Raw genomic sequence first — 17,094 nt, 5'->3', positions numbered from 1 at the left:
TGTGTGTGTGTGTATATATATATATATATATATATATATATATATATATATATATATATATATATATATGTGTTTAATTATATTAGAAAGGCCCAACAGCATATCCTAGTGAGATTTGGCTTAAAAAGAGATTTACCAAATTACCTGTGGGGAAAATGGAATACGTTGAAATTGACCTGAACAGTAGATGAAAGTGTAGTAGTACAACAATAATTGCATGCCTTTTTAAGGGATTAAAGGTGAAAAGGTTAAGAAAATGTGTGAATACTAACTGAAGGATAATTTTGATTAATTGGTCTATACATGCTATACTTGAATTTATTTGAAAGATGTAGAATCATTCATAACTATTCCACAGACTTGAATTTTCCAGAATCTGTGAAATTAAAGGTCGAAACATTTGAAAGTGCAAATGTGTTTTAAGGCTTGTCTCCTTGGACATCTCATTAACAGCCTCCATAAAAACAGAGTACAACATTTAATGGTATTGAAAATGTGTTTACTGAAGTCATAGGTCATGAAATCTGAAACTGTGAACAGAAGTGTTTTTTTATATAAGGTATTGATTGACTCAGTTGGGAATTGTGCAACTGACTCATAAGTACTTCACTTTAGTTTGTTTGGCATGTATGTTTATATTTATTTGTGTTCATTGTTTACTTTTTTCTTTGTTGAAGGTATTTCAGCATACAATATCCACCTCGATGGTGGATGTACGGTAGTTGTATGAACGCACTACAGTATGTTTTACCCCATGTTTGACACCATTAAGCCTCCTTCAGCCTGTCGTCTGACTCCATGGCCAAGTCCATGTGTAGCAGAGTGGCTCACAACTGGGGCTGTGGTGGCCGAACGGTTTGCGGAGCGGTCTTGATATCGGAAGGTCGCTAGTTCGTATCCCCGGACCGGCACGTTAAAATTACCACTGCTGAAGTGCCCTTGAGCAAGGCATTGAACCCCTACCATGAAATGTTCTATGAGCAGGGCCTGGCTGTAAACAAGTTCTTGAGCTTAGTCCAGTTACCCTACAGTAGGTAAACATAGTAACTTTGCTTTGCTTACTGAGGTTAAAAGGAGGGAGAGTGGCAGAGGGGCTCACAACTGAGGTTAAAAGGAGGGCGAGTGTGGCAGAGTGGCTCGCGACCTCAGCATGATGGCCTAAAAGTCGAATACTTGTATATCCCCATAGTCATAGGGATATCCCTTTTGGCTTAGTTAGTGGTTAAGACGGCTTTCCACGCGGGAGACCCGGGTACGATTCCTGGGTGTTGGACATGCACTGGTCCATACTGTACATTACTAATGTGGAGTAGAGTGGAGTCTAATTTGGTTGTTCACACCAAGGTTGTTCTGATTTGATGAAGCAGAATAGATCCTGCTTCGATTTTTGTTGCTGTTCACAGGATGTGACATTTCTATCCTATAGTGCTATTTATTATGTAAACCCATGTGCAAAACCCCTGGGTCAGATGATAGACAAGGGGAATGGTGAGACCTGGCTGTCAAGACAACTCCCACAGATGTTTTCATGAATTTCCCAATATACCTCCAGAAGGGTTTACAGCACAGTCTGGTGTCCCAGAACGACCCCTTTCCACACCATTTTGAAGTTTTTATTATTCATATTTTTGTTGTTTGTTTTGGTAGATTTTTATTTTAGACATTTGAATATAATTAAATATATTTAGTTATGAGAAAATGAAATAAGAATAGGTCTAATTTAAAATGTGCAGCAGAAGACATGAACCACAGCTAAGAGACCGTTGCAAACAGCAAAGACGTAAGCTTGTTTAAGAACAGAGTTGTAACAGTTGTATGGGAGTTGATCAAGTCTACAATAATTTTCATTTTTGTGGGTTTCATTCGGTTGAGTGTTTTGCTTTATTTTTTTCAATGTGTTTTAATAAACAAGTGACGACAAAAGTGTAGTTCTCCCTCCCAATGTTTGTGTGTGAATTGAAACATCTCCCCTGTCGGGTGAAAAGAATCAGCTTTGGACTTCTCATACATAGAAGGAAGCATGAGGTCAGTCCGCTGCCCCCCCCCCCCCCCCCCCCCCCCCCCCAGGTTGGCAGAGGAAGTGTAGCGCCCAGGATTAGATAATTGACAATGGGTGGAAAAAATGGGTTGCAAAATTGTGGGATATAAAACATTTCTGATCAGAAACAGAAATTAATTGGCTGGAGCTAAAATGTGCTTTGTGTGTTCTATCAATTTTCCATGTGAAGCAGCTAAACTCCGCCTCAAAGCATTTGTTCAACAGCCGCTTCAGTGTTGTTGTGAATGTGAAAGCCACGACGGGTCAAAGCAAATATTTTAATGTACAGCACAGTGTACTCGTAGGCTGGCTTTCTGTGAAAGAAAAATGCTCGAGGTGGCTCGCCTAATAATCCTCTTAACAAGACTCCAGGTATTATGCTTGCTGAGCCGTAACCTTAACTACCAAGTCAGCATCTCTGAGTCCTTACTAATGCACAGCTGGAGCTGGAGGGCACAGCGCTGCTTTCCAAACCCACTGCTGCACATGGTAAGTAGCCTAACGATACAAAAATGGTTAGCGCCATTTCTGAGATCAGATTCTAAAAATGATTCTTCTACATCCTGACAGTTTTCTGAAAAAGCTATGTTTCTATGTCAGTCGTTCTTCGATAAAAAAAAATAATAGCAGACCTACAAGCTCGTAGCTTGTAGATCTGCTTGTAGATCTGCTATTTTTCAATAGCTAAAGCATAACATGCTAACACCAAAAGGGGGTTCCCCCCCAAAAAGTGATTTCATGCTTTTTTTTTTGTGCACGTTAATCGACGCATTATAATTGACTAATTAATTTTAAACTTACTTGGGCTACACAGGTATTTGATATTGTAAGGATATATTGCTGTTGCATGGTCTCATACTGTACCTTTCTATGGACGTATGTCTGAGTCGTTTGAGAACCAAAAGCCTCTGATATGTACAGTAGCCATAGTAACAGGTGTCTGCCTGTATCCCCTCCCCTCTCTCCATCCCTCCATTCTGTTTCTGTAGACTAACTAAGCACTAAAGCAGCTGCAAGTGAATCTACGATAGCCCTTCTAATGTGACATTGGATTTGAACGAAGAGAGTAATTTGAATGCCTCTGCTTTCCTGTTTTCCATTCCTGCCGGGACAGTAGCGCTCCATGCCAAAGAGATGAAACTCACTATGCATTTCTCCTGCCAGGTCTGCTTTCTTGCCACATGATGGTGCTGGAACTATCAAAGTGTAAAAAAAAATGCATCTGAATTTCAGATGCATTCTGAAATAATTTCCATTGGGGAGTAGAGACTAGACTGCTAGGACAGCGAGCATGCATCGCCTTCAACGGAGGAGGCTGCACCACCGTCGCGTTCTGTTCTTCGTCTCAAGTGTGGTGTTATGTTGCATCTACGCACTGACCCTCAAGGTCAGGCTCTGGGAGCCCCGGGCAGGGGCTCCTGGGGGCCTCCCTGCTGGATCATGGGAGGGCGCAGACGTTCTCAAGGTAGATGCACGGGAGTTAACGGGGTCAAACGCAACAGAAGAGGATGTCCGTTTACCTAAGAGCACCCAAGCTCCCACCGTAGTAACGGTGAACAGGACCGATATTCAACAATGCATCTATGTGGAGGCCGAAACGCCAAGACCTCTCCCAACGGAACCGCCGACATCTACCGCGGCTCCCCCGCGTCCCGCCGTCCACAGGAAGGCCCAGTACCCGGTGGACCTCTTCTCTGTTGAGCAGCGGCAACAAGGCTGGGTGATCCTGCACATCATCGGCATGGTCTATATGTTCGTGGCACTGGCCATCGTCTGCGACGAGTTCTTCGTGCCCTCCCTGGGGGTCATCACCAGCAAGCTGGAGATATCCGATGACGTCGCCGGGGCCACCTTCATGGCGGCCGGAGGGTCTGCGCCCGAGCTCTTCACCTCCCTGATCGGCGTCTTCATCTCGCACAGCAACGTGGGCATCGGCACCATCGTGGGCTCGGCCGTGTTCAACATCCTGTTCGTCATCGGCATGTGCGCCGTCTTTTCCCGGGAGGTGCTGCACCTGACCTGGTGGCCGCTGTTCCGCGACGTGTCCTTCTACATCCTGGACCTGGCGATGCTCATCGTCTTCTTCCTGGACAACACCATCGTGTGGTGGGAGAGCGCCATGCTGGTGCTGGGCTACGTCACCTACGTCTGCTTCATGAGGTATAACATCCAGATCGAGCAGGCCTTCAAGACGCAGCTCAACAGGCACATGATCATCGTCAAGGTCTGGTCTGCGGAAGAGAAGGTCAGTGATGCATGTGAACATATAAGGTAGTCTTAGTTCTGTTGAGCGCAGGGGGAAAAAAGTCTTTGTGAGACATTTTGGGGTTGACCTTTTGGGTCAGGCAGTCGGTGTGCAACAACACAGGCAGGTCCTGACTCCTGACACATGCGTCATGGGTTCCGAAACTGGCTTGTGAACAAGTCACATCTTGTGCGCTCCACAGAGAGCAGATCTCTAGCAGCTTTTGCTTTTCAAACAAGCTTGTGTGATCTTAATTGATTCAGTGCTTGCTTGAACTTGTATTTGTTGTTGGAATCGGCATTGTCCATAGCAGTGCTTTCTCTCGTTAGTACGCTGTGGATGTGTAAAACCCCTGCATGTGCAACTGTAGTTAACCTTCACATATATTTAGCTTTTGTTTAGATATCTCTGTCTCTCTCGTTCTGCGTGGTGCTGCAATCTCTGCCAACAACCGTCCAGCAACAGCTGGACACTCACAAAAAGCATTTGCTAACTAGGTGGTTTCTCATTTTTGTATCCACATTATTTATCTACCCTTTTGTCTTTGCAGTGGAGACTATCTGCAACTCAATTAGAGTGAAAGGAGGGACAATGGTTTGTCCATCTGAGCCCTTGAGCAGGTGGTAGAGGGCCTTTGTTTGTGTGGAATCCTTTGATGGGATGAACAGAGGAGATCACAGGTGTCGGACACAGCGTAACTGCACAGAGGCACTAAGTTATGTATGTAAACGTCATCGTCATAGAACAGATGGATCTATGGTCTATTTGACGAAAGTATAACCTTGTTTTAACAGACTATAGGCTTTTTAACGGAGGTTAGATTGCTTAGACCAGTAGTTCTGAAATGGCTTTGCATTAGACCCAAGTTTTCTTTACATTGAGGATGAAGTTGGGACTTGAAACCACACTACAGTATATGTGGTTAAGGTTGTTTGTTTCACCCTTGTCTGATTTTTTATTTATTTTTATATATATATTTTGTCCTGCCGGAAAATGCACTCGCTGTCCCTCTAGACTGAATTTTTGGCTTAGCATAATAATGGCATGCTAAATTATGATTGACCTATTCAGACATTCAGCATGCTGTGCAATTAGTCACATCCTCCTGCAATAACACACTGAGTGTGTGAAAGCATGGCTCCGCATAAAGCAGACTTACTGAGTCAAGCAAACATGGTTTCTATTACTAGAATAAGTATCCTTCAAACCATACATTCATGTTTGACTCTCTGTCTCTCTGTTTAACTCTGTCATGTTTGACTCTCTGTCTCGCGTATTGCATGCATATGCTTGAAGACTTATTGAGCAAATTTCAATCATTGAATTGATTTGGATTCTAATTATTTTAATTCAGGACATATTCTGCTTTGATGAACGGACATTTCTGCTCCCTAGTAGGCTAGAGGAGAGTTTAGAATGAGAAGACACATAGGACATATAGGACGGATTTGAACCCATGATGTCACAAGTCGATATCGATATATGTACTGTAAGCTAAAAAAACAAAAAGAGATTTCTTTTTCGTTTGCATGCTGGCTGATCCATCAGAACAAAACACATCTACTGTTCTCATTTATTAGAAGTCTAATTCCTAATTCCTTGCAGGACAGTGAAGTACCACCCCATCAACCTCCTCCTCCTGTTCGTCGTCCTCCCGCTCCTAAAGCTAACCCCGAACCCAATGCTAAACCTGAGGCAGCGCTAGCGGAGAGCAGCTCACGTAAACAACAGGTATTGGCAGGACTCATGCAGGAGCCAAAGAGGACACACATTTCACACACATTTTAATTCTTTGATCGTCAGTAGTTTAGCAACAATATATGTTCATAGATATATTTTATATCTCACGGGAGGCTGTGGGCTCAGGAGGTAGAGCAGGTGATCCCTGGGTCGGCGGTTCGAATCCCGACTCCTCCTGTCCACATGTCGAAGTGTCCTTGGGCAAGACACTGAAGCCTACATTGCCTCCAATGAGTTGGTCGGTGTGAGCTCGCCACCATTGGTGTGTGAATGTGGGAAGTGAGGACGCTGGCGTTGATTGTTCGCAGCTTCACCTCCCAATGTATGAATGAATGAACCGTTGTAAAGCGCTTTGAGCACTTGGTAAAGCGCTATAAAAATGCAATTCATTATTATTATATATTGTTGCTAAACTACTGACATGTATATATATTTTCATGTCAAAGTCGTACGATTAGTCCCACACGTTATCTCAGTGAAATTTGTTCACTGCAGTAGGTCTTATTACCAACGGGGATGAATCCGACTACCGCAGAGCAGTAGAGGAGCTGGTGAGATGGTGTGAGAGTTAAAACCAAAGAGATGTTCATCGACTTTAGAAAAAAGATCTTGAGTCTCGAGTCCCGTCCCCCCCCCCACCCCCCCTCTTCATCAATGGGGAAGAGGTAGAAAGAGTCTCCTCCTTCCGGTTCCTCGGGACCACCATCCATGAATCCTTATCATGGGATCTCAACAACAGTCTCATAATAAGCAAATCACACCAGCGTCTCTATTTCCTCCGGCAGCTTAAGAAGTTTAAGGGCCATTATTGAAAGTGTTCTTACCTTCTCCATGCTTGTCTGGTTTGGTCACACAACCTCTCAAGACAAATCGAAGCTGGAAAGAGTCGTACATCGTGCATCAAAAACCATTGGATGTAGCCTCCCTACACTTTCCTCACTCTACTCCACCAGAATAATCATAGCAGACAACTCCCATCCTGCACATTACCTCTTCAATCTCCTCCCATCAGGCAGGAGATATAGAAGTATCAAGAGCTCAACATCTCGCTTCTGAGATAGCACTTACCTCGTAGCCATTAGACATCTGAACTTGACTCATTAGGCACAGTTGGGCTGATGGATGTATGTAGCAATATGCATAATAGCACTTTTTTATGATCAGTACTTTATTTTAGATTTTTTTACAAACGCATAAAACAGAGAACTTAAAATACAAACAACAACAGCAGAGTACGTATTCATGGACAGACAAGATAGATAAGATAAACAAATAGAAAAATAAATAAAAATCTAATTAAAATTTGAAAATAGTTTACATTATTTACACGACCAAACGCAGCATCATCAACCGTATCATAATGTGTAGTAATACAATAAACAATCAAGAGGGCATTGCCTGACCATGGGACCAAGGGACCTGCAACATGAATGAGGAACACGTCCATGCATAATAGCACTGAATGTAATCTCTATGCTGCTGGTTTTTGTAGTGTATTGTCTTTCTTGTTTTTGTATCTATGGTTGTCTGATGTTGAGTATGTCAACTTTATTGCCATGTCAAATTGCCAAGCATGCAGGGAGGCATTGGGTCCCATTTTTACAGTCTTTGGTATGACCCGGCCGGGGATCGAACCCCTGACCTCCCAGTTTAAAACCACAAGCCCACTGTCTGGTTATAAGCAATACATTAAGAAATAAAACAAAAAATACATACACATCTCATACACAGCTGGATTCAGAAAGATAAGTCTTGAGTCTAAGAAAATTAAGCCTTGGGATTTCATATTTCTTGTCTCGAGGCACGGGTTAAAACTAAACTGGGTGTCTGTACTGTATGTCCATCTATAGGGGCGTCCTGTTAAAACTAAACTGGGTGTCTGTGTACGTCCATCTATAGGTGCGTCCTGTTAAAACTAAACTGGGTGTCTGTGTACGTCCATCTATAGGTGCATCCTGTTAAAACTAAACTGGGTGTCTGTACGTCCATCTATAGGTGCATCCTGTTAAAACTAAACTGGGTGTCTGTACGTCCATCTATAGGGGCGTCCTGTTAAAACTAAACTGGGTGTCTGTACGTCCATCTATAGGTGCGTCCTGTTAAAACTAAACTGGGTGTCTGTACGTCCATCTATAGGTGCGTCCTGTTAAAACTAAACTGGGTGTCTGTACGTCCATCTATAGGGGCGTCCTGTTAAAACTAAACTGGGTGTCTGTGTACGTCCATCTATAGGGGCGTCCTGTTAAAACTAAACTGGGTGTCTGTGTACGTCCATCTATAGGTGCATCCTGTTAAAACTAAACTGGGTGTCTGTACGTCCATCTATAGGTGCGTCCTGTTAAAACTAAACTGGGTGTACGTCCATCTATAGGGGCGTCCTGTTAAAACTAAACTGGGTGTCTGTACGTCCATCTATAGGGGCATCCTGTTAAAACTAAACTGGGTGTCTGTGTACGTCCATCTATAGGGGCATCCTGTTAAAACTAAACTGGGTGTACGTCCATCTATAGGGGCGTCCTGTTAAAACTAAACTGGGTGTCTGTATGTCCATCTATAGGGGCGTCCTGTTAAAACTAAACTGGGTGTCTGTGTACGTCCATCTATAGGTGTGTCCTGTTAAAACTAAACTGGGTGTCTGTACTGTATGTCCATCTATAGGTGCGTCCTGTTAAAACTAAACTGGGTGTCTGTACGTCCATCTATAGGTGTGTCCTGTTAAAACTAAACTGGGTGTCTGTACGTCCATCTATAGGGGCGTCCTGTTAAAACTAAACTGGGTGTCTGTACGTCAATCTATAGGGGCATCCTGTCCTGCAGCGGTCGGGCAGCTCCCTCCATGACACCTCCTTGAGGAGCACCATCTTCCAGCTCATGATACACACCCTGGACCCACTAAGAGAAGGTACAGCTCATGATACACACCCTGGACCCACTAAGAGAAGGTACAGCAACTACTGCTGCTGCTGTTTCTACTTATTGCGACTGTAGGTCGCAGTTTACTATGAAAACCTGCATCTCCCGGCCGTCAGTCAGTCACGCACCGTGACACGGTCCATGTATGGCCAATACAGAATTCATTCCATTATGTTGATCTGACCTCATCAAACCCTTAGATCTCCATATATGGAGCTGACCTGTTCTGACATTCCATTATGTTGATCTGACCTCATCAAACCCTGTACACTCAAGACACGCTCCATATATGGCCAGTACAGAATTAATTCCGTATGTTGATCTGACCTCATCAAACCCTTAGATCTCCATATATGGAGCTGACCTGTTCTGACATTCCATTATGTTCATCTGACCTCATCAAACCCTGTACACTCAAGACATGCTCAATATATGGCCAGTACAGAATTCATGCAGTCCATATGTTGATATGACCTCATCCAACCCCTAGATCTCCATATATGGAGCTGGCCTGTTCTGACATCACAATAATGATCTGACATCACAATGATGACTCGACCAGCTCAACAGAATGATTGATCTCGCAACCTCGCTTCTCGCCCTCAGGGCATCTTACTACATTACTTCTTCTACGACTTACTTTAAACTAAACAATACTAACTTTGTGCACTGTACAGGAAGACATTTCTTTTTAATTATTATTATTAATTCATTAATTGGCCAGTTGTTCTTAAAAGGTCCGGAGACCCTGATGGCAATGTCCCATTCCAACAGCAAGGCAGCATGTTTTCTTGACAAAGTATCCAAGATCAATTAAATGGCCCACAGACAAAGTTCCATGTCTGTGAAAGTCTTTCGGGGAAAGTAAGAAAGGCTCTGCTCTTGTGTACTTCAGTGCTGTACACAAATCACAATATTTAGCAGACATAATTATTATTATTATTATTGCACTCTGTCAATTTCATGCTGCCCTAGAATTATGGCTGAACGATCACATTCATCTGTGCTTAATAGAACAAATATTCTATAAATAATCAGTTTGTTAGTTTGAAATATATAATAGATATATATTGCTCTTCCAACAAAATGATAATGCTGTCAGTGTATATACCATGTTCTTCTGGAAGGAAGTGACTGCAGTGTTATTTGGCAAGCGTGAGTGAGTAAAGGTGTTTCATCTGTCTGTACTGAAGGTTGTCATAACGCCACCAGCTAGTGTCCTCACATATAGCTGACCTGTCCCCCTTTCAGCACCTCACCTCCACTTTCAGCACTTGCACGGGCTGAGCCTAATCAGCTTTTCAATACACACAAGTGGTGCTGGTAGAACAATCTCTTAATGATCACAGGACAGTATCTCTGCCATTGGCGGTTAGGCAGTGACTCAGGAGCTAGAGTGGCCATCTGGGAATTGACCCTCTGGTTAATGGTATTGAACAGGGGTGAAAAGGTAGAAATTACAAGGGCTGATAGGTGCTCTGAAAGTAAAGACTTCATCATTTTTGGATACAATGTTTTCTTTATTTACTATAGTAAATATGAGTCCAATCAATAGTCTAAAAAAATTGAGGTCAAGGCAATCCTTTCATCAGAGAAACTCAAGCACATTTCCTTGTAATTTCCACTCTAGATGCAGCCTTTAGAGGGCGGCGTAACAGGTTTGGCCCTAGGAGAGCCACACGAGGTAAGAAGAGGGCCAGAAAATTGTCCACAGCATAGAATCATGCCCATACTAGTGTAGATATAATCCCAGTTGTAACTTTTCTGTGCATCCCTGCCAATCAGAAACATCCTTTAATGGTGATGTCAGAGATGAGGTGTCAGTACAGAGGAAAGGTAATATGAATAATTATTATGGATATGTCTGCACCTGTGTCTCCTCTTGCATGGCAAGTCTGCATGTGCCCCAACTAAGTTGAATTTACTGACTGCCGTATTTGTCGATTAGAGATTTGTGCAGTGGGTTTACTGGCTCTCATGTATTCGTTTGTGATGTGGCCAGCATGGTTGTGCAGCGGCAGCACTGTATTTCCTCCGTGACCCAAACTGTAGACTGAGTAACTGTCTCGGTTTAAATGCAAGAAACACGTACAAAAAGGTTACATCAGAAAGCTCCTTCTCTTGCTTGCAGTGAGGAATAAAGTGAAGCCACTGAACTCACCCATCAGAGGGAAATTAGAAAACACGTCACGGAATCATCAGTCCAAAGGTGAGTTTGTTCTGTATTTAGACTATTTTAGGTGCACGACACAGTGCACAACTAAAGTATAAATCAGATTGTTGTGATTGACGTCCTTAATGGCTGCAGTGTGATAGCTGAGGGCTGTAGAGGCTGTGCTTCACAATCAGAGGCCACTGTGTGCAGAGTAATGAGGTGCTTCAGTGTGGGGCCTGATTATTTTTTGACGCAGTCTGGACTGGAGTGGCCTCCAGTAGCACATCTCAATCAGTCCCAGGATTAGCATGCAGATGGGACACGATGGTTGTGTTTGTGTCTTAGTGTGTGTCTGGGATTTACAATTCAATTCAAGCTTTCTGAAAAAGAGAATGGAAACTAACCTCGAGTCGAGTTACAGAGTAGACACAATTTTATTTATAGCCTGTGATAACTAACAGTCTCATAGACCTTGTACTACATGGTGTTAGAGTGCTCTCAATTATGCATGACACACGCACACTCAGGCACGCACACATACTCTGATAAGATTTGGCTGCAAGATTCAGCACGTAAAACAACCAGTGTGAAATCATCAGTGGTTGATTTAGATCTCCAAACTTCTTACCTGATACAATTGCCTGGCACTTGCATGGTATTATTGCACCTCTATGACAATCTGTTGATGTACCTTCCAGCAAGTATCCCAACCTCCAGGAACTGTATGTGCTCTACCTCGTGGGGGGATATAGTAAGTCTATATTTACATGAATTGTATTAGTGTTTAAAAAAAAATAACTCATGTGATCTGATTTTTCCATTCAGCAATTAAGCTAGAGCCAGCGCCAAAAGCAGAACATGCCAACGCTGTCAGCGGGCAGGCCAGTACTGCAGCTGAGCCCTCAACCTCACAGGACCTCAAAATTGTGGACATGGCTGAGAAAAGCCCAGAGCAGCCGGACGCAACCACGGTACACACAGACACCGAGACTTAAGTAGCCTTGGGAAGCATTGACTTCCTGAGCCATGTGGCCCCATGGTTCAGGAGCCTGTCCCTTGTTTCTGTAACGTGAGGCAGCTTGATGTAAGTACAGATGATGCTAGTAGCCTATGTCGCAGGGATTTAGCTGCAATAGAGCGTCGCAGTCCCGCCCCTTTTCAGAACGACGAGTGGCCTAGGAAATAATTCTCCATTCCTTTTCTCCATAGGCTTTTCAAAAAGTATTTATATAAAGACGGTTACACCGCGGACAAAGCCAACTCGGATCGTGACAAATCATGACAACAAACAAAAATTTGAAAGAAGAAAATAAAGGCAGGATACAACACTATTTGTTTTGTTTTTCTTCTTACTAATTATTTGATCGGCCCAAAACATTGTAATTATTGTCATGATTTGTCACGATCCGAGTTGGCTTTATCCGCGGTGTAACCGTCTTTAAATAAATACTTTTTGAAAAGCCTATGGAGAAAATGAATGGAGAATAATTTCCTGGGCCTCTCGTCGTTCTGAAAGGGGGCGGGACTGCGACGCTCTATACAAATCTTGATGCTGATTGCTAAGTAGGAAAGCATTGGGTACCATTTTTGCTTATTACACGACACAAATTCAACTGTGTGTTATTTCTTGCTAATGACGCTTGGCTCGTAACAGACCACTGTCTAATAAAATGCTCAGAGCACCTGCTCGTATCAATCTGCACTGCTTGAATTTGATACCGTATCCAACATGACAGCCACGTAAACAAACACTCGGTTATGCCTCTGTGTTTAATCATCCAGGCTGTCGGGCAAAAGTCTAACGTCGGCTCGTCGCCGCGAGCGCACGAATCCATTTGGATTTTCACACGAATGGCCATTGGCCACTAAAACCTTCCATTTGTGTTGTCAACTTATGAGCTTCAAATCCTAATCCACTACATACAGTAATGTCTTGTTGGCGTTCTGGGACATACATTTTGTATGCAGTGTCACATCAAAGGTTATTCTTGATTATTTAATTCACCTACATGTTCAGGATTAAGGTCTTTTATTGGTTTCTAAATGCCGGTTCCGATATACCTCCTTCCTGCTTTCCTTAATTTCTCCTGCTGTTCTCGTCTTCACCAGGAGGGAGAGGAGAAAGGTGCGTACGGCTCGGGAAGCAGTGACAACGATGAGAGCAGTGATGAGGAGGAGAGCAGCGAGGAAGAGGATGCAGACGATGGTTCTGACGATAAAAAGGAAGGACAAGGAGACGGGGAGGAGGAGACGGAGGAGCCTCTGTCTTTGGAGTGGCCTGAGGGCAGAATCAAGCAGGCCACCTATCTCATTCTGCTCCCTATAGTGTTCCCACTGTGGCTCACTGTGCCTGATGTCCGAAACCCGGTGAGTAGAAATACATTAAGACATATGTCAAACTCGAGGCCCGGGGGCCAAATCAGGCGCTGTGAATGAATTATCTTTGGCCCGCGGGATGATATTTAATTAGTATTAGAACTGGCCCTCTAGTATTTTGCACGGACCACCATAATACTACAAGTCCCACAATGCATTTGATTTGATTTACTTTCTCATTTTACTATGAAAGCAGTGCTTGGTGAGGATCATAGAACAGGAAACTGAGTTTAATAATAATGCATTTTCAGTTTTTATTTGTGTTGAAACACAGTCCGGCCCTCGACCATTTTGTATTTATTTTGGCCCACTGTGTATTTGAGTTTGACATCCCTTTGCAATGGAACAATTTAAATTTCAAGGACATCCATAACGTTGAGCATATAAAATGCAGTTCCATTCCACTGTTGGAGATGCAGACCTGTAAAGGTCTATTTGGAACCCCCTTGAGGCCCTGAACCCCTTCAAGGAACCCATAGGGTCCCTGGACCCCACTTTCAGAATGTTGTAGAATAACACAAAACTTTTATCCCTACATAACTTAGCCATTACAGAAGTCAAGTAGCAAAACAGTGATACAGACTAGAGTAAAGATGAGATATGATGTAGAAATAAATTGTAAATAATCTACTAAACAGATGGAATCTATTTCATCATGGAATATATTTACTTTAAGATCATTTAGGATAGGACCTCATTTACATCAGCTAAACCAGAAAGCACATATTGAAGGTATATATTTTGTGTATATCACTTATGTTCGGCTGTCGTCTCTAGGCTTCTACAAAGTACTTTGCCATTACGTTCATCGGCTCGATTCTGTGGATCGCAATATTCTCCTATCTGATGGTTTGGTGGGCCCATCAGGTCAGTTGGTTTTCACACTGTAAAAGCTAATCGTATGCTATGTAAAGTACATTATGCATTTCATTTCAATGTAACAGCTACAGTATAGTGTTAGGATTTATGATTCTCAGTGTATTAACTTAAAAATTTAAACTCATCTCTATCTGCGCGTAGGTCTTTTTTTTTAAACTTGAAATCCCATAGACCTTTTATCAAGGAAACCAGGAAGATGCTAACTTTCACCTACAAAAACGCATCATAACTAGGCTGGACTGCTCTATTAAAGATGGGGTGCCGTGATTTTTTTCGCACCCTAAAACATGATGATCAGGTATAATTATTATATAAGGAGGAAGAATTTTTTCCAAAAAGTGTCCAGTATTTGTAAAAAGGTAGTTTTTATGTTTTTTTTTTCATAGCTCCATTATGGAACCTCTCCCTCAGCTCTGTAGCTCAGAGATTAGGTTCCACTGCCCCGGGTACCGGCAGAGCGGGTACCGAATATTTGCCACAATGCACAATTCGTACCTTTTTCCGCACATCATATCCAAAACGTAAATGTCGTGGGTCCTGCTTTCAGATGTGTTTTTTTTTTATTTTTTTTCTAGTGGACAAGACAATCTAACCGACGGGTTGAAACAAGCGTTTAAATAACTTATTTAGTCAGCCAGCAGGCTGGCTACCAATAGAAGACTTCCGGAAAGAACTTAAAAACATGGAACTGGCGATGTTAAGCTTAGCGATGTAAATGCTTGTTTCAAACCGTCAGCGCAGCAGCCCGACCTATACCTTTTGGATATGACGTGCATTAAAAGGCAAGAATTGTGCATCGTGGCAAACATATTGGCCGGTGTCCCACTCTGCCTGTACTGTACCCAGGGCAGTGGGACCTCATCTCCCGCTCTGCCTGTACTGTACCCAGGGCAGTGGGACCTCATCTCCCGCTCTGCCTGTACTGTACCCAGGGCAGTGGGACCTCATCTCCCGCTCTGCCTGTACTGTACCCAGGGCAGTGGGACCTCATCTCCCGCTCTGCCTGTACTGTACCCAGGGCAGTGGGACCTCATCTCCCGCTCTGCCTGTACTGTACCCAGTGCAGTGGGACCTCATCTCCCGCTCTGCCTGTACTGTACCCAGGGCAGTGGGACCTCATCTCCCGCTCTGCCTGTACTGTACCCAGGGCAGTGGGACCTCATCTCGGAGCTACATAGCGGAGGGGGGGGGAGGTTCCATAATGGGGCTAGTTTCTTTTCAGTGTGGTTAATCTCATTGTTGTGGCTTGTAGGTGGGTGAGACGATAGGCATCTCAGAGGCGATCATGGGTCTGACCATACTGGCAGCGGGAACGTCCATTCCAGACCTCATCACCAGCGTGATCGTTGCCCGGAAAGGGATGGGTGACATGGCGGTGTCCAGCTCTGTAGGGAGTAACATTTTTGACATCACCATTGGGTAAATTATTCCATCATCCAGATTAACCAGATGGCCCTATTTTGGCCATGTCATTATTGACGAAAAACAAATTTCTGTAACTAGCAGATCTACAAGTTTACAACACGTTGCATTTCAACTGTAAGCTTGTAGATCAGCTATTTTTGCTATTGATATTACTGTGTGACAAAAATATGATATATACTGTAGGTACGTGACGTGTATATATACATATATAGCAGTGGTACAGGTATATAGCACTGGTTTTCAACCAATGAAAATGAAACCAAATGGACCCATACGTGTCCATTTGGTTCTCAAGAGTTAAAGATCTATAAGGGTCTATTTGGTTACCAACACTCATTTATATTAGCTGGGGACCACCTGGAACCTCCTCAAGGACCACTGGTGGACCCCGGACCTAGCAGCACCCGGTGCTATAAAATCAAAGATCTACAAGCTCACAACGTGTCGTGATGTGAATAGACACGGGCTAGTGGCCACCACAGCCAATCAGTGGCCAGGGCATTAGCAGAGTCAGCAAATCAATGCGGCCCGCCCACCCATGGACAGATGGGTGTGCCACGTGCATTTTCAGATCACGTTTATTTTAATGATCAATCAATCGATTGTTATGATCAGTGGGAATAATAACATAGGATACTTTTTAAGTTCCTATATATTGGGTATCACAATGAAAACAAATTCTTCAAGGTTTCAAATACAAAATACCATGACCACAGCTTTTCACCCTGCTCCTCTCTCTCTTCCATCTCGTCCGTTCTGTCCTTCATTTGGGCAGCGGTGGCCGAACGGTTTGCGGAGCGGTCTTGATACCGGAAGGTCGCCAGTTCGCATCCCCGGACCGGCACGTTAAAATGACCACCGCTGAAGTGCCCTTGAACAAGGCATTGAACCCCTACCATGAAATGTTCTATGAGCAGGGTGTGGCTTTTAACAAGTCCTTGGCTTAGTCCACTTCCCAGGGTAAACAAAGAACTTTGCTTTGCTTTGCTTCATAGCCTGCCCGTTCCGTGGCTCATGTACTCGCTGCTCAACGGCGGCGAGTCCATCGCCGTCAGCTCCAACGGCCTGTTCTGCGCCATCGTGCTCCTCTTCCTCATGCTCCTCTTCGTCGCGGCGTCCATCGCCGCCTGCCGCTGGAGGATGAGCCGCCCGCTGGGCTTCACCATGTTCCTGCTCTACTTTGTGTTCCTGGTCCTCAGCGTGCTGCTGGAGGACAGGGTGCTCACCTGTCCCATCTCCATTTAAGCAGGTGAGCTGAGGACATCCCCCTAGCCCAAGCTGGGCTGAGGACCCAATCTGGGCTGAGGACCTCCCCCTAGCCCA

The 17,094-nt window shown here is 43.9% G+C and overlaps 1 protein-coding gene across 1 annotated transcript; it reads left to right on the top strand.

The window, feature by feature from the left end:
• Positions 1-3,329: 3,329 nt before the first annotated feature.
• On the top strand, positions 3,330-17,094 carry LOC308315065 (sodium/potassium/calcium exchanger 1-like; the record flags this gene model as incomplete). The annotated part of the gene is made up of 11 exons (XM_080762893.1): positions 3,330-4,283; positions 5,889-6,003; positions 6,519-6,574; positions 8,823-8,925; positions 10,567-10,620; positions 10,722-10,772; positions 11,917-12,062; positions 13,201-13,458; positions 14,245-14,334; positions 15,599-15,765; positions 16,767-17,094. 11 exons carry the CDS (start codon positions 3,330-3,332, stop codon positions 17,014-17,016), a joined length of 2,244 nt encoding a protein of 747 aa, XP_080619019.1. The 3' UTR covers positions 17,017-17,094.

The sequence above is a fragment of the Protomyctophum bolini genome, assembly GCF_963924005.1.
Source record: "Protomyctophum bolini genome assembly, chromosome: 1".
Classification (NCBI taxonomy): Eukaryota; Metazoa; Chordata; class Actinopteri; order Myctophiformes; family Myctophidae; genus Protomyctophum; species Protomyctophum bolini.
Note: the sequence above shows the minus strand (reverse complement) of the source record. Positions and strands in the feature narration are given on the sequence as shown.